Source organism: Drosophila gunungcola (assembly GCF_025200985.1).
Source record: "Drosophila gunungcola strain Sukarami chromosome X unlocalized genomic scaffold, Dgunungcola_SK_2 000032F, whole genome shotgun sequence".
Taxonomy (NCBI): Eukaryota; Metazoa; Arthropoda; class Insecta; order Diptera; family Drosophilidae; genus Drosophila; species Drosophila gunungcola.
This window is the reverse complement of record NW_026453186.1, coordinates 942079-964320: the sequence shown is the minus strand read 5'-3', so window position 1 is coordinate 964320 and position 22242 is coordinate 942079. Positions and strand designations below refer to the sequence as shown.

Sequence of the window (22242 nt, the reverse complement as noted above, 5' to 3'; positions counted from 1 at the left end):
TTCTTATATAGAAACATATATATATTGTATATATTGTATGCTCTCTATTTTTCTTTAATTTCAAAGCTTTTTAAGTTCTAAACGACTCAATTTAAAAATTCAAAATAATGTTTCACAATCCACCATTCCACTTACGCTCCTTCGACGCTAACTTGACGCACATCATTTTGTCAAGACACGGTCACACTGAACTGCGTGTGTTTATCAACCAGCGTGTTAGGATAACAAATAAAGTTATGGTCTTAATATCCGATGCTTTTGGCTTGCATGTGTCCTCCAACTGCATATTGGTTGGTGGGTGAAATGATTAAATGCACTTTAATGGACAATAATAAAGAGTTTTTGTACACACAGGTCATGGCGACCAGGCGGTTGTATACAAATCATATGGCAAAGTCGAGATGCCGGTTCGCCTGCGTGAGGGAAAAGTTCGTGGATTTGCGTGGAGTCCTTTGAAACAATCACAGAGATTACTACTGATTTATAGTGAAAATGAATACTCGCTTATTGTGTGTACCTTGAATGGTGAGAAGGAGCAGTTCCAGCTGATTTACGAGGGCGAAACCAAAGACTGGATAAATGCGGCCATGTTTTTAGACGATAGTCCAACAGCTAAGACACGATTTGTCCTGCACACCTCGCATAGTGCACTTCTATATTTGGAATTTGATATTGCATCCAGTGCAGACTGCAAAGTTTTGGAATTAGCCAGATGCACGGACAGCTCGATTCTCTATTACACCCGCTTGCATGGCGATTGCTATAACGAACTGGCAATAATAAGCGGAAATGCCTTTGGCGAATTGTTGCTATGGCAAACTCAGTTTCCCATAGAATCGGAATCTGATACATATCTAAAAACATATCCACTGCTATTGCGTCTACAAGCGCACAACGGAGTGATCCACTCCATTGACTTTGATTTGGTATCACAACTATTGGTAACAACATCGGACGATCGATCGGTAAAGTTTTGGAATATCAAAAAGTCTGGCGACTGGACAACCGCTGAAATTAAACCAATGTTTAGTTGTTTCGGCCATGGTTCACGTGTAATGTGCGTTAGCATCTTTAAAGTTGGTAAGCTTTTGATAGCAAACATAATTACTCATTTACTATAGATCGTTTTCCCTTGCAGATGGTCAAATATTTGTGGCTAGTGGCGGTGAGGATTCCTATGTCTGCATTTGGAGTCGATCCGGTGAATTGTTGTTAAAACGCCGTCAACATTTCGGAGCACCCATTTGGGGATTGGGATTTGGTCAGGACGAACATACGCTTTATAGTACCAGCTCTACGGGTAACTTAGTTGGTCAGAACCTCAAAGAAATCTTCAATCGAGACAAATATCGCCCCACTATGCTGAACGGTTTAGGTGAAGCGAATGAGTTTCCCAGAAACATAAAGTTCCTAAATGCTGACACAATTGTTGGCCTAAGTAGCTCGAATCGGTTGTATTATACCCGAATAATGACGGATGCTCCTCATGAAAACCATTGGCTAATGGTAAATGACTTTCCAATATACAAACGAACAGTTTTAGAGGTCTTCGATGGCCTTATAGCTACCTGTGGTCATCGCCGAATAACAATTCACAGATTCAATGAACATACCAATGATTTCGAGCAACTCTTTGATGGCATCAGAATGAAGGGCACTATTCGTTCTTTTCAATTTCTGAGCAGAGATCTCTTTCTTGTATCCGATAACTTGGGCTATTGCCTCCTATTGAAGACCCACGAACTGGGCATAGATTCCCATATTGCACTTTTCAATGACCGTGAGCCTTGGATAACAGCTGCCTTGCTTGTTGCCGAGCACTATCTTTTGTTAAGCAATCGTAGGGGTCATGTCATGCTGTACCACCGTAGTCCTGGAAATGACTTCGTACTGAAGGATACAATCAAGTGTTTGCACGGTAAAATGGGTGCCAATTTCTTTAAACTACTGAGTGCCAATAAAGACTTTGCAAATGTAATGAGCGGTGGCCACGAAGCTTTCCTCAAATATCTACACATAGGCCTAACGGACTGCACTTTGACTGTCAGACAACGCGAAAGTATCCCATTGGCTTGGGTTGAGGCAGCTCCATCCGAGGACTTAATTTTGGGTTTTAACGATAACCACATTGTTGCCTGGTCACGCCAACACGATGTCCTTTTGCAGCTGGAATGCGGCGGAGGCAATAGATGCTGGGACTACCAACTTAGTAAGGGTTTACTTTCCATAGCGTATGTGAAGCAAAAGCGCGTGTTTTTCCTCACCAGTCCACTTTACAATACAGTCGCTGTCAGTGGAATAAAAGGCCTACAAAATAATACCTGGCACACCAGAAATTGCAACACTATTCGTCTGCTTGCCCACAAAGTCAAGCAAATCCTATTATCATATCCGCTGGCGATGACAATATCATAAAAGTCACGAAAATATTCAATGATTCATTGTTGCAATGTGCGGAATTGCACTCTCATATCTCAACAGTTCGATGCTTACAGGCTCATCTCTGGAGTTCGGAAAGTGGCTCGAGTACATGGTTGATCTTTTCAGTTGGAGGTCGATCCCAGCTCTGTATAAGCCAACTGGAAGTAAGTGTCTCAAACAAGTGCTACATAACCGAACTGAGCACACATACACTGCAAAATATAACTGCCTCTAAGAGCAGCACAATTGAAGCGCGACTAATGGCCATTGATATAGCCCAGCATTCTACTGCGGATGATTTCTCGATATATGTAGCAGGCGCTGATGGAAAAATTACTCATTATACCTGGGACTGCAAAAATCCAAGCGAACTCAATTTTAAAACTTTTGTAGATATAAAACGGTGCCCGCTGACAGTGCAATGGATTAGTAACAAAAGATTAGTGCTAATCACAACAACAAGTGGAGAAATCTACGGCTTTGATCAAACACTACACACAATATGTGTTCAACTTCAACTGCATGTGACGGGAATAAATACAATAGATATATACGTTGATAAACACATATTGCACATACTGTCAGGTGGAGATGATGAAAATATAAAGTACACAGTACTTAATTTGGACAACAATAGAGTGGAATATAAAACCGAATTTCAAGGCCTTCACAATGCCCAAGTGAATGCTTTAGCAATTCACTGCCGCACCAACGAGACTAACGAGGAATCCGAAATGTTTGCCCTTACCTGCAGTATAGATAGGCAGATCTATAGAATAAACCTCAGAACGCGACAATATAGTCGAGTTGGATATACCTGCATAGCCGATGTCAAGGGAATGCTTATAGACCAGTGTCAGCGAATGTATTTTTACGGCTGCGGACTACAAACTATAACTTTGTGTAAATAGCGTAGATTAGCCATTTGTTATGTTTTTATTTTGGCATATCTAAGATTACGTGCCAGTCTTGTATATAGTTTAGTTTTATCAAAAAGTGCTAAGAGAAGAAAACCCGAATTGCCTTACTTGTCATTTTAAATGTGAAACTTAAAAAGGTTGTGTCGTTGTTTTTAAAAAAATAAATGAATATTTTGTATTTAAATGGCTTGCAGTACTTTATGCATATTTTGGATATTGGTTTGGAAGAATTTACAAAAACAAAAGGACAATAAGTTAGTTTTGTTCCTGTCGTTACTGCTGCCTGTGATTTCGTTTTCATTGCTTTTATCCATTCGCTCTTCACGGGATCAACATTTGAGATACTATTCAGGCAAAGAGGAAGCCACAACATTGAAGCTAAATTGGTTGCCGCTGATCAAGAAAATTAATGAACGCCGTCAGTTAGTGGTGGCGAAAGAGAAAAAGTAATTATACCAATAATATTACATTTTGTTTATATTTTTAATACATTTTTCTTCTTACAGTTTTAAACGAAATGTCTTCATACCGCAAATAAAAGTGGCATATGCCCCCAATTCAAGTGCTGCCATCGCCGTGCTCATGGAGGATGTGATGGCTGAACTAACCATCTCGGCAGAAGGGATTGTATCCTTTGAGAATTGCCAGGACTTGCGAACCCACGCTTCTGCCGAACATTATATGGCCAGTGTTTGCTTTCGCAATGTGGATGCGGATGCGTCGAAAAGTGGCCTCCCAAAGGTCTTGCACTTCGCGATCATTATGCCATCGGAGCTTCGCAACTTTGAGAACACTTGGATTGGCGACAGCTGGAAGGAAATCAACTTTCTTGTCAATCCCGAAAGTTCCGATGCCAAAGAAGCCGACGAGGAAAGCTACTCGGACTATTTGCAAGAGGGTTTTGTAGCACTGCAGTACTTTATTAGCACCAAATACCTGGAGAATGCGTACAGGCCACTGCGAGTTCCCAAAGTCCATCTGCGCCGATTCAATGAAAATGCTAATGTGCTAGTTTTCGATAGAGTAGCCACTTCGGCCATACTGTTGATTCTTCTTGGCTTCATGTTTCCTGTCACTATCCTCGTTAAGGTTGGTTTTTTTTTTTTTTGTATTAATTTTCTTGAAGCTGTGAGTATCAAAAACCATGATTATTTCTATAAAATATAAGGGGTGGTGTACCACAAAATGTAGGTATACAAATGTATTTTCATTGCGCAAAACTAGTGCAATTTGGAATCAAAAAAATTTAAGAATTTTGAAAAATTTAATTTAGTTTATTACAAAATTGTTTGCATTATTAAAGCAAATTATTATTTTTTTTTTATTTGATCAATATATTATTTTAGAAGTTATTAAGAAATTCCGTTTATATTGATCAATGACGACTGTGCTAGCTACTACTGTACCGCCAGATGGCGCTATATCTTTTTTTTTGCTTGCCACACCAGTTGAGTGGCGCTTTATGCTATAGGCATATTTATTTAAAAATATTTTTTGACTTTTGTTCCTTTTCAGCTGATTGTGAAGGAGCGCGAGATGGGACAACGTTTTGTGATGCAGACCAGTAACGCCAGGGCAACATTGCAAATTGCAGCCTGGTACTTTAATGGATTCCTTGAGTTCCTGATTGCTTCGGTCCTCATAACATGTCTTCTCAAGGTTCAGGCTTATATTGCTTGGTCGAGCCGAAAAGTTAACTACCCTATTTTCAGATCGCATGGGATGGAATTGCGGGAGTATTGCAAAAAAGTCCTTGGCATATATTGTTATTTTTCTTCATCTCATATGGACTCTCTGCTACCAGTTTTGTCATTTTCATATCATTAGCAATGCGCAACACAAAAGTTGCCATTGTTGTGGTACCAATTATATGGATCCTTGTGCCGCTTCCATTTTTGTCCGATGAAGAGCTGATCTCTGAACTGCCGCATGTGTTTTATGTAATAGCTACAGTACTTCTTTGCAATGTGTCGTTAAGTCGCGGCTTGAAGAAATTTTTTTACATCGAGGATTACCCGGCAAAGGCGAAAAATAGAACATTTTTCACTTACAAAGTTATGGATTCTGATTTTGGACTAATCGTACCCATTGGATGTTTTTACTTACAGACATTACTTTACACGCTAATCGCCCTGATCCTGGAATCTAATGCAAGCGCTTGTTTGGGCGGTGTTTTTAAAAAAATGTGCCGAAAAGTTCGAAGGACCAAATTATATAACAAAATCCAGGGAGGCAACGGTCGAAGGTCATGGCTCAAAAAGCCTGAAAGAAAAAGCATCGATTCAAAGAACGAAAATAATGCGACAATTGAGTTTCGTAACGTATCGAAAAAGTACTCGAAAAGTTTGCGGTGCGTAACTTCACATTTAATGTGTATCCCAGAGAAGTGGTGGCACTATTGGGTCATAATGCGTCTGGAAAAAGCACAATTATGAAGATGCTGTGCGGACTGACACCGCCTTCGGTGGGAGAGGTCTTCATATCTGGCTTTAATGTACGTACTCATAGAAGGCAGGCCTTTAAATATGCCGCATCGGCCCTGTCTTGCAACACATTGTTCTCCGAGTTCAAAGTGTTCGACCACCTAGTATTTCTCAGCAGGTTGCGAGGTCTTAAGAAAACCGAAGCCAAAGAAGAAGTTAAGTCCTATCTTGGCTCACTGAAAATGGAGAATTTGGAGAGAACACAGGTCAGAAGACTCACTACCGGACAGAAACTCATTCTGCAGACCCTGAGTGCTTTCGTTGGAAGAACTCGCATTGTAATCCTTGACAAGTCCTTTGATGGAATGGATGAGGCCAGGGCCACGCTGTTCCTCGATTTTGTCCAGGAGCAGAAGAAAAGTCGAACTATATTTTTCACTACCAATAGTCCAAAAGTAGCCAGCTATCTGGCCGATCGCATTGCTATTCTGTCCAAGGGTAAGCTGCTGTCATATGGAACTGAAAAATCGTTGTGCAATACGTTCGGCAATGCCTATCGATTGGTAAGTTCGTTCAATCTTTTAACTTTTACAAATCCCCTATCAATGTTTACTTGTGTATCCCAACAGACTATTTATGCCAACGAAAGTTGTAATTTCGCAGAGGTGCAACTGTTTTTGGAAAACTACGTAGCTGATATTGAGCTAGACTCTAGGCTTGGTGATTCCGTGGTCTTTCTAATTAAATATAAATACCACACTGAGCTAATTAATTTGCTCGAAAACCTGACAAATAGCAAAGAGGACTTGAATATATACAGGTTTCAACTACAGGAGTGCAGCCTTGACCACATCTCATTGAGCTTGTTTGGCCATGAGCAGTCAAGTTTTGAATTGGAGGACCCTGCATCCCAAATATTTCCCATCGAGGGCCGGCTTGGGAAGAGCTACACCTTACCGATCCTGCACCTTTGGGTTGTGCTTCGCCAGCGGCTGATGGCCGACTTCCGAAACTGGTTTTTGCCCATTCTGAAATTTATTCTGCCCACATTGGTGGCCGTTTGGACACTTTGCATGCCATATTTTTGGGACACTTCCCAGCCACCGGGTAGAACAATTTTTCCGATTGGTGATCATGGCCGTGGTATCGGTATCTTTCAACAAAAGTCACCAGCAGGAGCACTTGTGAGGGCGAGCGAGGAGTACGCCAAATCCGGAGCCATTGAAATCAATCCGGCACTCGACATTACCGAGTACATTCGCAGCCATGTGACTAGTCACAGTTTGTTGTCCGACTTAGACTTTCTGGCGGCTGCCATATTTTCCGAAGGCGAGGTCCATGCTCTGTTCAACAACAAATGGCCCCACTCGGCACCCGACAGTTTGGCCCTGGTAATGAATTCCTTGGCAGTGTATGTTCACTATTTATTAAGTTAAAGATTTTTATACATGCTAGCCTTAGCGTGACTTTGATGTACAATTGTTTGGCTTGACAGTCAAGCATTGTCTTCAGCACTGTTTTTCAGTGATTTCAGGCGGCTAGAACCCGTTGGGAATTATAGCGCACTCGATTGTACACCGTCGTCACGTTCCTTGTGCTTGACATGTATGTCGTTATAATTTTGCATACTTTTTCAGTGGCTTTCTAGGCTCTGACTCAGGAATAAAGGTGGAAATCGAACCATTGCCCTTCTCGACGGTGCATACTTTGCAATTGCATCTGAACATCGATGGTATCGATTTGATATTCGCCTGCTGCCTGAGCTTCAGTTTCTGCTTCATTTGGAGCATTCCCCTGCTTTACATGGCACTAAAACGCGAAAGTCGCTATAACTATATCGAACTGATTGCTGGGATGCGGATCAGCCTTATGATTGTGGCGTTTTTAATCTACGATATAGTTGTGGTGTCAATGGCCATTTTTCCGCTAAACATAGCCGTCATATTCCTCGAGTGGGATGTACTAATGAATCCTGATATTTTCTGTAAGTGCTGTCCTACTTAGCTGGGTGTTTAATTATCTTGCATCTTTCGAATGACAGTGCTTTATACCTATGTCTTGGTTATCGTGGCGCTCTGTGTGCTCAGCACAAACATGCTCATATCCATCGGCCTGCGAAAGATTTATACTGGCTATCTGTTCGTACTCGCCTTCTACACACTTGGCATTGTGATTTACCTTGCTGTGTGGGAATCGAACCCCAGCGCAGAATCCAATGAGCTTTTCTTTTTATTTCTCGACTTCCATCCGTTTTATGCCCTACTGCATAATCTAATGCGCATTGCCAGCATATCGGAGAAAATATGGCTTTGCAGCGATATGCAAATTTATAAGACCAGTGTCTACTCGGCGCAGTGCCAGAGTGTCCCAAATTGTTGTGGTAAGATTGCTTTTACTTTTAATATTATACAACTATCAGCACTTAAAAGCTTCACAAAATAACATTATTTTGAGCGAATTTTAAGATGGTACACCCTATATATATTGTAAAATATATAACATATTAATATTGTGTATATAGAATATTATTAAGGCCTAAGATGTGGTAAGATTGCTTTTACTTTTAATATTATACAACTATCAGCACTTAAAAGCTTCACAAAAATAACATTATTTTGAGCGAATTTTAAGATGGTACACCCTTTATATATTGTAAAATATATAACATATTAATATTGTGTATATAGAATATTATTAAGGCCTAAGATGTGGTAAGATTGCTTTTACTTTTAATATTATACATCTATCAGCACTTAAAAGCTTCACAAAAATAACATTATTTTGAGCGAATTTTAAGATGGTACACCCTATATATATTGTAAAATATATAACATATTATATTGTGTATATAGAATATTATTAAGGCCTAAGATGTGGTAAGATTGCTTTTACTTTTAATATTATACAACTATCAGCACTTAAAAGCTTCACAAAAATAACATTATTTTGAGCGAATTTGAAGATGGTACACCCTTTATATATTGTAAAATATATAACATATTTATATTGTGTATATAAAATATTATTAAGGCCTAAGATGTGGTAAGATTGCTTTCACTTTTAATATTATACAACTATCAGCACTTAAAAGCTTCACAAAAATAACATTATTTTGAGCGAGTTTTAAGATGGTACACCCTATATATATTGTAAAATATATAACATATTAATATTGTGAATATAAAATATTATTAAGGCCTACTTTATGGATCAGTTTAAAGAACCCTTTCCCAAGTTACGAAAATACACAAATTAAAACAACGTTGAGGTGTTTCTGTAACTATATAACTGTCTGTTTCTATCTATTTAACCAAAAAACAAATAATCAAATAATTTTTAAGAACCATTTTAATAGGCGCCTGCATGTAGGCAACACATTTTTTCATTTTTCTGATTTATATACATAGGTACTGATTCGAATATAACTTCTTCTTAATTTCTATATATGTAGATACCAGAGCACAGCAGTTTCATCACCTTCGATACTTAAGTTGCGTTTGCCTGTTGACCATCGTAGTGTGGATCATAATTTTTATTATTCTCCAGTCACATTTGGTAAAGCATACGCCACGCCAACGGAAATATTTGAGTGACAGTGAGTAAGTTGGGGTTATCTTATGTGTGGATACTGAATAACAATAACCATTGAATTCGAACAGTTCAGATAGCCAGCATTACCACAATATTTTGCACATTTCGCAGCCCAGTGATCTTGAAAATACCAGGATATTGGAAAAGTCCCGTGTTCGGACTCTGGAACGTAATTATATCGAGAGCAAAGTCTTGCATGTGGAACACTTGAGCGTTTTCTTTGGCCTAAAGGCGGCACTCAAACATATTGATTTTATGTGCAATAGGTATGAAAGTTACTAATAGTGCATTTTTTATTTAGTTTTTATACCTTGAAAATTATGTGGCAGGTAAAAGGTATATATATTTATTATCATGATCAATAGCCGAGTCGATCGTTCGTCTGTTTGTCTGTATGAAAATCAAAACCACGGAAATTATAAAAGTTAGAGCTTATAATAAAACGTGGCCATGCCCACTTCAACGCCCACAAATGGCAAAATTCTATCATGTCACTGTGAGACCTGGTTGACCTTAGTCATTGGGCTGTTTTTGTGTGTTTCGGTCATATCTATGGGTAGATACAAACATTTTCAATATCTAGTTATTCATTTAGAAGTTATTGGTTGCTTGTTATAACGTATTTATAAAACTGCATATTCAAATATTGGAGTTCGTGCACGAAAAGCAGCGAAGAGCACTCATACTACGACATGTTTGCCTTAAATTTGTGTGAGTATGTCAATGGGTGTGTGCCGACAGCAGTTTTGTACTGTTCGTGTCGTGCTCTGCCGCTGCTCTGCATTCGATAGGGTCGCTCTTTGCGGGGAGTGTTTTTTTTTTATTAAAAGTCGAGAAACCCAATTTAAAATTAGTTTTGATATCAAAACCCTTGAAGTAATTGGTTATTGGACAAATTTGGCAAACCATTTGTTTTATAAATGCAGGGTAAATTTCGTTTTACCGTTGATAGTTTCCGCTACTTCTTTAACTGATCCAAAATTCTGGTATTATGTTCTTAGGTATCAAGTTCTAAGCATATTCGGGGCAAATGGATCTGGAAAAACGGTTCTGATGAAAGCCGTACTCGGGATTCTATCTCCCAGCTCAGGACGAATAGTATGCTCAAATAGGGTGCCGCTGAAGTCGAGGAACTTGGAAGCTTGCAATCTGATTGGTTACAGTGCACAAGAAACTAACGCGTTTCAGGCATTGACAATATTGGAAAGTATAACATTGCTATTGCGAGTTCGACGCTCAGTGGGGAAAACTTTGGCCTCGGATGCCACAACCCTGTGCAAAATGTTTGGTCTACACAAGTATCGGTTTCAATTGCTTTCGGTTTGCAGTCGAGGTGTAGTGAAACGACTGAGCCTAGCCCTTGCACTGCTAAGCGATGCCGATCTCATCCTGTTGGACGACCCGTTCACCCATTTGGATGCAGTCTCCCGGAGGAACACGATCCGCCGAATCCACGATGTGAGCCAACAAGGTAGATCCGTGATCTACACCTGCTCCGACACCGATTTTTCTCCACCGGCCCTGCGAATGGCTGCACTCAATCATCCGCGAATGGCCGCCATTGGGGAGCGACAGGAAATAGAGCTTAACTACTACACAGGGTACTTTGTCGTCGAAACCAGTGTCGATTTCGTAGCTACTGATGATGTGCTAATGACAACACTGGCAGATGGGTCCCAAGCCGAAGACATGTCCGCATTTGGGGAGCTGCAAAAGAGCTCAGCCTATCAAGATTACTCGAGGGTGCACAGTGATAGTGCGGATAGATGGAAATACCTACAGCTATGTGCTCTCATCGAACACATTTTTCCCCAGGCAATTATTAAGTGAGTAATCACTCAAAAAAAAAAAAAAAAAAAAAAAAAAAACCCCTTACTAATCGTATTTATTCACATTCAGGACTGTACGCTCGCCGAAGGCCTGTTTTTGGTTGTCACGTCAAATGTATTCCATGGCGCAAATTGTCAAAACTCTTCAGCTTAACAAACAACATTTTTACTCCTTTACAATTTCCCAGCCGTCCATTAGTTACATATTTCTCAATATCAGTCCCGAGGAAGTGCCCAAGGAGGCATTTTCTTATTAATGGTTTGTGAGTGATAACTATCCAAGAAACAAAGCTGTAAAAATGAAATAAATGTGGTTTTTTATTTCCATCATATTTACAACTTATTTTTATACCCTTGCAGAGGGTATTATAATTTCAGTCAGAAGTTTGCAACGCAGTGAAGGAGACGTTTCCGACCCTATAAAGTATATATATTCTTGATCAGCATCACTAGTAGAGTCGATCTAGCCATGTCCGTCTGTCCGTCCGTCCGTCCGTTTATATGCAAACTAGTCTCTCAGTTTTAAAGCTATCTGCATGAAACTTTCCCAAAAGTTGTCTTTCTATTGCAGGTAGTATAAAAGTCGGGACGAGCCGGATCGGACGACTATAGCATATAGCTCCCATAGGAACAATCGGAAAAATAAATGAAAAAAAATTATGACTTTGCTGTTTTTTAATTTTTTGTTTAGTTCTTCGACATATAGTAATGGTAAAATATTTCCGATTTACGGTTTAAATTTCATCAAAATCGGACGACTATAGCATATAGCTCCCATAGGAACAATCGGAAAAATAAATGAAAAAAAATTATAACTTTTCTGTTTTTTAATTTTTTGTTTAGTTCTTCGACATATGGCAATGTTTAATTATTTCAGAATTATGATATAAATTTTATCAAAATCGGACGTCTATAGCATATAGCTCCCATAGGAACAATCAAAAAAATAAAAAAAAAAATATTACTTGCTGTTGTTTAATTTTTTTCTTAGTTCTTCGAGATATAGTAATGGTTTAATATTTCAGAATTACGGTTTTAATTTCATCAAAATCGGACGACTATAGCATATAGCTCCCATAGGAACAATCGGAAAAATAAATGAAAAAAAATTATAACTTTTCTGTTTTTTAAGTATTTAATTAATGCAATAGCTGCAAGGGTATATAAACTTCGGCTTGCCGAAGTTTGCTTTCCTTCTTGTTTAATTTGTAATAAATCATTACTTTATTTTTATTTTTAAAGCTGTGTGCTTATATAGCATATTTAGGATTCATAAAATGCCTATTTTATATGTTTTACAAAAAATTGTACCATCTTTGTGTTAAAAGTGTTGTCTTTAAATGGAATCAGATTTGTGCAAGTGTAGTTTATAAAACCTTCGTTCAAAGTAATCAGGACTGGAATCCAACAGAAAGTGATATTTTATTTTCGGTTAAAGACATTTCCAAGTCAAAGTGTATTTAAATTGAGATGCCAATTAGAATTCCCCTTTGCAAGAGTATAATAAAGTGAATACCTTTTGTTTGCATAAGGTTTGCTTTTTTAAATGTTTGAAAGCTTAACTTCTAGGCAAACAATTAAAAGGCGTCTGCATTGACAAAAACTTTCCCACTGATAAAATCTATTTAATATTATATGTATTTTTAATTTCCTAATGGTTTCATTTGCGATAAACGCTATTTCCGAAGCACGCGCAAAAAGTATTTGCTTTAGCCGTGTCTTCTTCAAGAAGATGCTGTGCGCCATGTAAATGTGTGCCGAAGATAAGAAAATGACTATAAAAACGACTCGCCGGCAGAACTGTCTCGTTCTTAAAACAAAAACTCCCAGCGGTTTTAAGCAATATGAAAGTTTGTACGTACAAATTAACATAATTTCTCTTAAGAAATCAATCGGAATTGAAGGAATATTTCCCAGCTTCGGCACTCTAGCGAAAGTGGATAAAACCCATTCTATGAAGGATATAGAGGTCCGATTTTGATCAAATAAAAAACGAATTGCTTAAATCGCAAGAAACTACCACATTCCGTGAAATATGGAGTAGTATAAATAAAACACCAAGTTGCAAAGGAGGGTCCGTTTCGGTCATTACGACGGCTTAAAAGGAACTTGCAAGAAGAAGGATTTTGAAAACTGGCTTAAACAGTTTACTAAAATTATCAAATTATCACGGCCCCAGAGTACAAAATTACCAAAAAATGTTTGAATTATTTTTTTAAATTCAGGAATAATTACCTTAAAAGGCCATACATTTTTGAAACCTGAAACAAATTATTTGGCTTTATTCATAAACTTTCAGAAATTTTAAAAATTGTTTAAGGTCAATTTATTTTTTTTTTTTTTGTTTGAAATTAAAATATTTATTGGCGTTCATTTTTTAAAAAAAATATTAAAAACTTACAATATTCGTAATGGTATATATGAGTATTGTAATTTTTTAAATTTGTTGCCTATCTTAATTGCTATAATACAAAATATAGCTTCCTAACTCCCCTTGAGTTTAATTACCTTTTTACTTAAAGGTGATTTATAAATTGATTAGAAAATATAATTATAAGAATAATATTTATCGCGACTTACACTATATTGTATTCCAATTTTTTCCAATCTCCAGACAATGTACACCTTCTAACGCTGGTGATCGCACTTTCCTCGGCGGTTGAGTTGATCGAGGCACTTGATACCGTGTGCTTGGATCGATTCAATGATCTCTCGTTTGCGGACCCGGCCAGTTGCTCCAGCTTCTATATGTGCCAGCGGGGCAAGGCCATCCGGCGGGAGTGCTCCAATGGGCTGTACTTCGATCCGAAGATTCAGTCCTGCAACCTACCCGGTCTGATTAGGTGCTTCAACGGCGATCGCGGTGGTGGGGAGCTAAAGCCGGTTGCGGCAACGACAGTTAAACCACTAACCACCACCTGCATCACAACAACAACCAAACCGGCAACGACAACGAAAAAACCAAAGGCCGTTACGGCCAACGTTACACCGGCGCCAATTGTGGTGTACGAGGAAATGCCCGCTGGGTTGGATGTACGGAGATTTTCGCAGGATTGCCGTGGTGTAGAGGATGGTGAATATCTGACGGATCCACGACATTGCCGCCGCTACTATATGTGCCAGAACAATCGGGCCAAGCGCCACAACTGCCCAAGGAATGAGTGGTTCGACCGGGAAACCAAAACCTGCCAAAATCGAGATGATGTCCTCAATTGCCCATCTCGCCGGAATTAGACACAATTCTCGAACGATGGGATTCCAAAAAAAAAAATAATAATAATATAGTCAGTGTGTTTAAATACATCTTATGTTTTGTAATCACAATCTGATAAAAGTATTGCATTCAAATAGAAATCAAAGATAATGTTATATCATTTCGGATTAAACATGAAAGGAAGCAAGCTTCGGAATGCCGAAGTATGTATATAATAGTAAGTTATAAAAGCAATTTACCTAAAGAAAAAGAAGCTATTAGGTGCAGCGCATACAGTATAGTTCAAAATGAGTTAAGTTATACGATATTCCTACTAATTTTCCGATCGTTCCAATGGCATATACATACATAGTCGTGAAATTTTTAAAAAGCTTTGCATAGCTACTTGTTTTGAGTTGCCTAGTGATTCTAGACAGATAATATACAGCTACGGTCAAGATAATAGCATTTTTTACCTCTTTTTAAGGCAAGTAATTTGAATTACTATTAACTTACTAACATTCAATACTTCATTTAACGTTAATTATATTTATATTTTATATATTTTAAATAATTTTTAAAATAATCTGTTAAATAACTAATTCAAAAAATAAATATTTTTTAGCCTAAGTTAAGTACATAAAATCTTACAGTAATTTTCTCAAAATTCTATATATATTTATAGATTTTTTAAGAGGTGAAATTTGGTTAAACATTGACATTTATATCTGTCTTGGAAAATCTGAACCAAAATAAAATTCTTATGTTTTGTTGTTGTGTTTAGTAAAATGTAAGCTTTTTCAGAAAATGAAAATAAGTCGTAAATAAATTCACTAAGATATTCTCAAACAGTTACAAGATAAATGCGTTAACTTCGTTTAGTTAAAGTTTGTGTATTTTTAGATAGAAAAAACTGTCTAACCAAATACTTTGTTAACATATTTAGTTATCATTTCAAGCAACCTACATTTTGTTTTAATATTTTATTGAGAGTTCTATATAAAATTCAGAATTTTAAAATAAAATTTAGTTGAAGTTTTGTTTTTAGTTTAACTTATCTTAATTTTTTTTACTTTAACATAAAAAAAAAGAGAACACCTGTTTTGTGGGGAAAACATCTTCTTTAAAAATGTATATAACATTTACAATACAAAAGATAGTACAAACAAGAAAGGAAGCAAACTTCGGCAAGCCGAAGTTCATATACCCTTGCAGCTATTGCAAGAATGAAATACTTTTGAAAACATTAAAATTATGATTTACTTGCGTATGCAGCTCAATTATTAGATAGTTATTTTATATATTTTTATTATTTCTATGGGAGCTATATGATATAGTCGTCCGATTTTGATGAAATTTAAAACGTAACTCTAAAATATTTAACCATAACTATTTGTCAAAGAACTAAAAAAAAATTAAGAAACACCAAAGTTATAATTTTTTTATTTTTTTTTTTCGATTGTTCCTATGGGAGCTATATGCTATAGTCGTCCGATCCGGCTCTTTCCGACTTATATACTACCTGCAATAGAAAGACAACTTTTGGGAAAGTTTCATGCAGATAGCTTTAAAACTGAGAGACTAGTTTGCGTAGAAACGGACGGACAGACGGACAGACTGACAGACGGACATGGCTAGATCGACTCGCCTAGTGATGCTGATCAAGAATATATATGTCTCCTTCACTGCGTTGCAAACTTCTGACTGAAATTATAATACAAGGGTATAAAAACAAAAAAAAAATGTTTAGCACAACAATTGAATAACAATTAAATGTTACATATATTTGTAATAATTGTATTTTTGTCTCAAGTTAAACTTATCTTAATTGTTTGTTATTTGGATGTAAATTATTATTATTATTATTATTATTATTATTTATTTAAAAAACATACAAAAAAAAAGAAAACAACACTTGCTGAAAATATTTAACGAAACTTGTTTACTTGCTTTTAGCCGAGAAATTAAAAAAAAGGGCTTTAAGTATTTTTTTAGATTCCAATCTGTTGAAATCAAATTCCTTTAAACAATCAATCAGTCCGACCAATAATTTTAAAATTTTAAGTGTCTAAAATGAATAAAATATATTTTTATGTATTAGATTATTATATTTAGTAACCTAAAACTAATGAATTACAACCATTAAATTTGGAACATTCAAGGAATACTGCAAAGCTAATTCAATAAAACCCGATCGCCTAGCCCGTTAATTTGAACCTTTTAACCATGTGACTTGGCGGCCATCTCAGCTTCGTGCCGTGGATTCTCATGCCTGTGGAACTCTGGCTCGGCAGCCACCGATGGTGGCATTATCCTGACCTCCCCAATGGTGTCCCACTTGTCCACATCGTGACAGACCGGCGCAGAGGAGCCCATAAACTCGACCATGCGATTCTTGAGGGCACAGCGAACCTTTTCCATGATCGCCGCAACATTTGCCTGGCCAAAATGCTCCGGATGGTGCTCTATGTACACCAGGGTGTACTCGTCGGCCGAGACTATGTGGAAGATGAAGTCCTTCAGCGACATGGTCGAGCCGATGAAGAAGTTCCACGAGCAAAAAACAAGCAACTTTAGAAAATAAAAAAAAATTTTTGATTTTCACTTGTAAATAATTATTTGATTTTTAAATACGCCAAAGAATAAAATATATTTTCAAAAAATGTCACCACTTTATTTAAATATTTAGCAAAAATGTATCATTTAAGCGAAAATATTTAAAAAAAAAATAAATATATAAAATGCTTTTTTCGAAGCTCCTTAAGATAACTTTCTTACCATGGTGATTTTACTGGATCGGGGACAGTTATGCCACGTTTGTTGAGAAAATCGCCGCTTTCTAAATGCGATGGCGATGGACCACACATCCTTGGACAATGCCAGAATTATCCACTCGAGGCTCGTAGATCTCCAGGGTACCATCCCCGAGGTAGAAGTATATCTTGACCCTGCGAACCAGGTATGGTGCATGGTAGACCTCCTGCAGAGTCTGCTTGAAGTTGGCATTGAAGCATCCGTGGACCCGATCGAGGTGGATATATGGAGGAGGCCCCCACCGGCGGACAGCTTATGTCCACCGTAACGCTGCCCGATTCCGCAGGAGGCAACTGCTGGCGATCACTCAGCATGCTGAGTCCTTGGGCAGCGATTGCGGCTTGGAATACTGACCCTTGGAGACCTAGTTGCCCTCCATTCCACATTTATACATGCCTTGCAGCCAGGTTAATAAGGCATGTATAAAGTACTCACATCGCGGAACAGCATTGTGTCTTTGATCTAAATAAACCGCTGTTTTCGTTGGGAATATTTTGCAGATTTTGGTAAACTTTAAATGAAAAACTGAGCACTAAAAATAATGTTTCAAATTTATTACTTTCCAAGTCTACTGAGTCTGCTTCCTTAAATCATGGGATACAAAATTTCTTGGAACATTTACCATTAAAAAAATAAAGTTCCCAGAAAATAAAAAATTCCCGGAAACCAAAAAAAGGTCCTTACATTTTGAATACCCATAACTTTACTCAAAATCTTTAATTTTGTATACTAATTAACCACAATTACCGAAATAGATAATAGGAGCTTCCTAAATAATTTGTATTCTTGCAAACTAGTACTATTAAAATAATTAAAAATAAATCTAACCCCTTAACAAAACCCAAAAAATCTTTTTTTTTTTTAGTTTCTTGCATGGCTACTAAAAACTGCAACATTTTCGATGCTTATTAAATTCAATATTTTGTTTAATTTTAAGGCTTACGAAGCTTTTTATATTTCTTTCGTAGGGAAATTATTACAACTAAATGTCTTTTAATAACGAGATGGTAACAGCTATTGTTTTGTTTGGAATATGATTTTGGCTGCAGCAAATATTTTTTTATAAATAACTAAGATGTTTTTTTTTTTCTGATGCTTGCTTACCCAGTTACAATCATGTTTTGTCTTATAAATAAATGTGAAATTTTTCATTTTGCAAATGGTATGTTTACTATTCGATAAGAAAACTTAAGGTTAATTGTGATATTTACTCGCAGCTCCATTGCTTTTGAGATTTTAAAAAATACATTTGTTTTAATTCATTGTGGGAATTGTTTATGGGTTATTATTGTGATGGTGATGATGATGAAGATGATAGCTGAATGGTTATACTTTATTCGGAGGGAGTGAGATCGTTTCCGGTTCGTTTTCGTTGAGAATCTGCGAAAGCAAGTCGTATAGGGGTTCAAGAATTTTTTTCGCTCCAGCATTGGTAAGGTTCTTATAGTCGAACATATCGTGATGACTGATGCTGCCGTCGCTCTGCACCAGTCCCGTATCAATGGCAACTGTCTGTACGCGATACTGGCCCTTGGTCAGTCCATTGACCAGTTCGTTTATGTTCGCGTTCTTTTCGCGCAGCTTATTGGGTTGCTGTCCTCGCGGCAAAAGAGACTGTAAAAGTAACAGCAGTGGTGAAAGTCAGTCACACATAATAAAGTAGATAGAGATCGCTTACGGGAAGAAGAATATAGGCGTTGGGCAGCTTTTGGCGTATTTTCGAAACGTTGGCCAGAACTCCTTCGGCCACTTCTTCGGCACTGTTCCTCACATTATTGGTGCCCACATGTAAGACCACTATTTTCGGGTTCACATTGTCCAGAGCTCCGTTTTCGATGCGCCAGAGGACGTGCTCGGTGCAATCGTCCCGTATGCTGAAGTTAAGGCAGTGCAGCGGTGCAAAGTACTGGTTCCACGCCTCGCTATCCTGGACCGCCTCGAAAATGCAGTCGCCCAGGAATATGACGTCCGGATCCTTCTCGCGGCAGTCGGAGAGGAAGCGGCGGTGTATGCTGTGCCAGCGCTTGTCGCCATCCAAATCGGGCAACGGAGTGGGCAGCACGCAGGGATTCATTTTGGTGGAGAGTTCGGATTGGGACTTGCTCTCGGATTCGGATTCAGCATGCGGATGAATGAGGCGGCGGACTGAACCACAGCGCATTGGCTTCTGCTGCGTCCCGGTGGATTTACTCTGGCACGCAGTTTGCAAGGAGCACAGGATGCGGTCGATGTCGATGTCGGTGGTAGTGGTAGTTGTAGTGGTAATGGGCGGTAGGCAACACAATCAATAGCTGTTCGCATAAACGGCGCCGTTATGTTGTTTACTCCTTTAACTAGCTTTTATGCGGAATATTGACTTGACTGGACTTGTGCATATTTTTTGCAATGCGCGATTAGTGTGACCGCAGCAAGACCGTTCAAATATGCCAACGTTCTCAGAAAAAATATACTGAATATTCAAATAAGCATCAAAAATGAAACGGTGATATAGCAACTTGGAAATGGTTTTATTTAAAATTTCTCCGTTTTATTTATTTAAACAGGAAACAAATCAAGTTTTATTTGTAAAGTTAAGGCAAATTAAGAGCATACATTTAAAAATGCATCCAAATTACAATTCTTAAACACAAAATGAGAATTCGCACTAGATGACTTCCATGTTGATTCTTTAAAGATTGGCCTTTTAAAAATAAGCACCATATAGGATTTCTAATATTAAGAAATAAAAGTGTCAATTCATGTAAGCCCCCAGACGCTGCTATTCCCAACGGCCTAGTCGATTGCTGAATAAGTAATTGATTCTTCATGTACGTTAAAGCCTTGGCTCCTTTTGTGTGTGATTATGTCATAGAATACTTAGAATCGAATCCAACATTCGATCTTTATCTTAAGTTATAAGGAATAGGCTTAAAAGCAAACCTATGCCAGAAAATAAAAGGTGAAAAACCCCCTTTGTTTCATACTCCATCGTTCCAACTTTGTAGCTATATGACCGTCGCTATATAGACGCATGCCTTTATTAGTGACATTTGAGCTTATATACGGTCACACTACGTCAATAGTAATGACATAACCTCGTTTATGTCTGTTAAGTAAATTTAATTTTGTTCGTCCCAAAACGTAAGTCGCAACTTGCGTTGGAGTTGGCGATATGTTGAGACTGAGCCTTGTAAACCCCCTGCGAACGACGTACAAGCGCTGTTTGGCCGGACAGTCGCTGCAAGCGAATGTGGCGGACTCAGAGTACTCTGCGGAGCCGGCGTATCCGGAGATCCAGGATCCGTCCTTCAAGGCCCGCAAGCAAAGAGATGCTTCCGAGTGGCACGAGGAGATTCGCAAGGTGCCGACGGTGGAGGAGAAGCTAATCAAAATAAATATGCCCCGCTATTACGGCTACAAAGTGGTTGACTTCAACGACTCCAAGATTCCGTACAATGCACTGCCGCTCACGCAACACTACACGCGAACTGTGCTGGAGGATCTGCCACAGGCGACAGGATCAGGATCACAGGCGGTCAAGGAAGAAGGCGACAAGCCCAGCGAGGATGCTGGCTTTAAAGCGGTCCGCGAGGATGTCATTGAAGCCCTTGAGTTTGCACATGACTACTACAAGTGAGTCAGGCAAAGGCCTCTTAACCCATCTGAGTTATCATCTGATTTCTAACTATAAATCCCAGATGAGAATTCAGCTGTTGCAAAGAGGCCCAATGTCATAAACTAGCCGCTCTGATATAATAAATATTCTTTTGATTACCAAGCGCAGGCATCTGGAGAAGCTACCCAACGCTGGCCAACCAAGTGCCGTGGAACAGGAGCGCACCCTAACGCAGATCATAGTGGAACAACTCAACCGAGCTCTGCTGCAGGCTCTCAGCGAGCAGCACAAGCATCTGGATGAGGTCGAGGTTGACTACAATCCGCGCCACGAAGCCTTCTGGGCGGTTGGCGGCGTAGATCCGCCCAAGAACGTGCAGAACTCCAAGAAAGGCAGGGAGTGGCAAAAGGAAGATGCAAATCAGAGCGTCGATCGACTGGTGCAGTACACGGGAGCGCCGTATCTGTCTCTGCGCCATCGGAAGCAACTGCTGCCTTGGAAAACGCCAGCGGAAAGCGAGGACATTGAGTTGAGCAAACAAGTGCCCCGCTTCAAGCACGACCCGCGCACCCTTGGCTATAGCACCAAACATCAGCATGCCACCAATGTGCCAGGCTATTGGCCCAAGGGTAATGAACAGAACTTCGGACTGCTCTCATTTCAATCGCGGGCTCATTTCCAGCTGCGACCGAAATCGTTTGGCGATCGCGATCTTCAGGAGGCTCTTCATTCGCTGGCCATCAAATCGTCTTATGCATGGCTTTTGGCCCAGGCCAACTACAATGGCTTCAACACCTACAACGAACTCACCTATCCCATGAACACCCAAACTGTAATCACGAACGGCAGGGAATGGAGCTTTTACGAGTATCAATTAAATACGCTGCTGCTGCACGGCAACCACCAGGATGATAATCCGCGAGTAAACTTCTGTCGCGGGACGAAGCCTCTGCCACTTTACGCAGAGATTTCGACAAACGGCAAGTGCGTGGACTTCAACGATGCCACACTGCGGCAGCTGCTGAACTTCTATGCTAACGTGCCAAGTATTCAGAGGACTAACGAGGAGCTACAGCCGTATGTAGCATCCGACATATCCGCGTACGAGAACACCGAACAACGTGACTTTATTGCTAAAACCTTTAAATATTTGGCCTCAAACCGACCGCGTCATCTGGAGATACCTGAATTCTACCTGTGGGAGAAGTTATACAAGATTGATAATAACAATCGGGCCATGGAGCCCAAACGTCGATTCTTTGAGCGGGAAGTAAATCCTTGGCGACGAACACTCGACCAGCACGACAAGGTGTACGTGCCACGGGCGATCCGTGGTAAAAGTCGGGAGAACAGATACAAGAAGACTTACTACCCTTGAATAATCCAATAAATTTTTCCAAAGTTTACCTTGTTATGAATTGCTGCATTTTTAATCAAAAACCAAGAAAGGAAGCAA

At 38.9% G+C, this 22242-nt stretch overlaps 6 protein-coding genes across 7 annotated transcripts; 4 read left to right on the top strand and 2 right to left on the bottom strand.

The window, feature by feature from the left end:
• Nucleotides 1-170: 170 nt before the first annotated feature.
• Nucleotides 171-3340, top strand: LOC128260509 (uncharacterized). Its single transcript, XM_052993582.1, is given in 4 exon segments — nt 171-294; nt 355-1080; nt 1139-2356; nt 2359-3340. Coding segments are annotated over 4 exon segments (2976 nt in total). The 5' UTR covers nt 171-236; the 3' UTR covers nt 3333-3340.
• A 60-nt stretch (nt 3341-3400) lies between these two features.
• LOC128260504 (phospholipid-transporting ATPase ABCA3) lies at nt 3401-11460 on the top strand. Its single transcript, XM_052993569.1, is given in 12 exon segments — nt 3401-3787; nt 3848-4430; nt 4857-5000; nt 5054-5684; nt 5687-6327; nt 6394-7175; nt 7402-7748; nt 7806-8144; nt 9216-9363; nt 9424-9621; nt 10357-11181; nt 11255-11460. Coding segments are annotated over 12 exon segments (5088 nt in total). The 5' UTR covers nt 3401-3524; the 3' UTR covers nt 11442-11460.
• Nucleotides 11461-13003: 1543 nt separating this feature from the next.
• Nucleotides 13004-14553, top strand: LOC128260501 (uncharacterized). 2 transcript variants are annotated; one of them, XM_052993566.1, is made up of 2 exons: nt 13004-13038; nt 13799-14553. In XM_052993566.1, exons 1-2 carry the CDS (start codon nt 13029-13031, stop codon nt 14416-14418), a joined length of 630 nt encoding a protein of 209 aa, XP_052849526.1. In that variant the 5' UTR covers nt 13004-13028; the 3' UTR covers nt 14419-14553. The 2 variants fall into 2 exon arrangements, with proteins under 2 accessions (XP_052849526.1, XP_052849527.1); XM_052993567.1 differs by having other exon boundaries at nt 13012-13153.
• A 1974-nt stretch (nt 14554-16527) lies between these two features.
• Nucleotides 16528-17766, bottom strand: LOC128260542 (uncharacterized). The gene is made up of 2 exons (XM_052993626.1): nt 17156-17766; nt 16528-16948 (listed from the first exon to the last, which is right to left on the bottom strand). Exons 1-2 carry the CDS (start codon nt 17381-17383, stop codon nt 16598-16600), a joined length of 579 nt encoding a protein of 192 aa, XP_052849586.1. The 5' UTR covers nt 17384-17766; the 3' UTR covers nt 16528-16597.
• A 345-nt stretch (nt 17767-18111) lies between these two features.
• Nucleotides 18112-19597, bottom strand: LOC128260541 (platelet-activating factor acetylhydrolase IB subunit beta homolog). Its single transcript, XM_052993625.1, is given in 3 exon segments — nt 18112-18550; nt 18553-18805; nt 18870-19597. Coding segments are annotated over 3 exon segments (762 nt in total). The 5' UTR covers nt 19353-19597; the 3' UTR covers nt 18112-18524.
• A 644-nt stretch (nt 19598-20241) lies between these two features.
• LOC128260533 (28S ribosomal protein S30, mitochondrial) lies at nt 20242-22226 on the top strand. Its single transcript, XM_052993616.1, has 2 exons — nt 20242-20803; nt 20955-22226. The coding sequence occupies exons 1-2, from the start codon at nt 20343-20345 to the stop codon at nt 22162-22164; spliced, it is 1671 nt and encodes a 556-aa protein (XP_052849576.1). The 5' UTR covers nt 20242-20342; the 3' UTR covers nt 22165-22226.
• The last annotated feature ends 16 nt before the right edge of the window (nt 22227-22242 follow it).

Excerpts from the sequence above, each read along its gene's own strand:
- LOC128260533 (XM_052993616.1), top strand. The coding sequence starts at position 20,343 with ATGTTGAGACTGAGCCTTGTAAACCCCCTGCGAACGACGTACAAGCGC. Across the intron at positions 20,804-20,954 it reads TTTGCACATGACTACTACAA|GCATCTGGAGAAGCTACCCA; the intron begins GTGAGTCAGGCA and ends TACCAAGCGCAG.
- LOC128260542 (XM_052993626.1), bottom strand. The coding sequence starts at position 17,383 with ATGCCAACTTCAAGCAGACTCTGCAGGAGGTCTACCATGCACCATACC. Across the intron at positions 16,949-17,155 it reads GATCCAGTAAAATCACCATG|TTGCTTGTTTTTTGCTCGTG; the intron begins GTAAGAAAGTTA and ends TATTTTCTAAAG.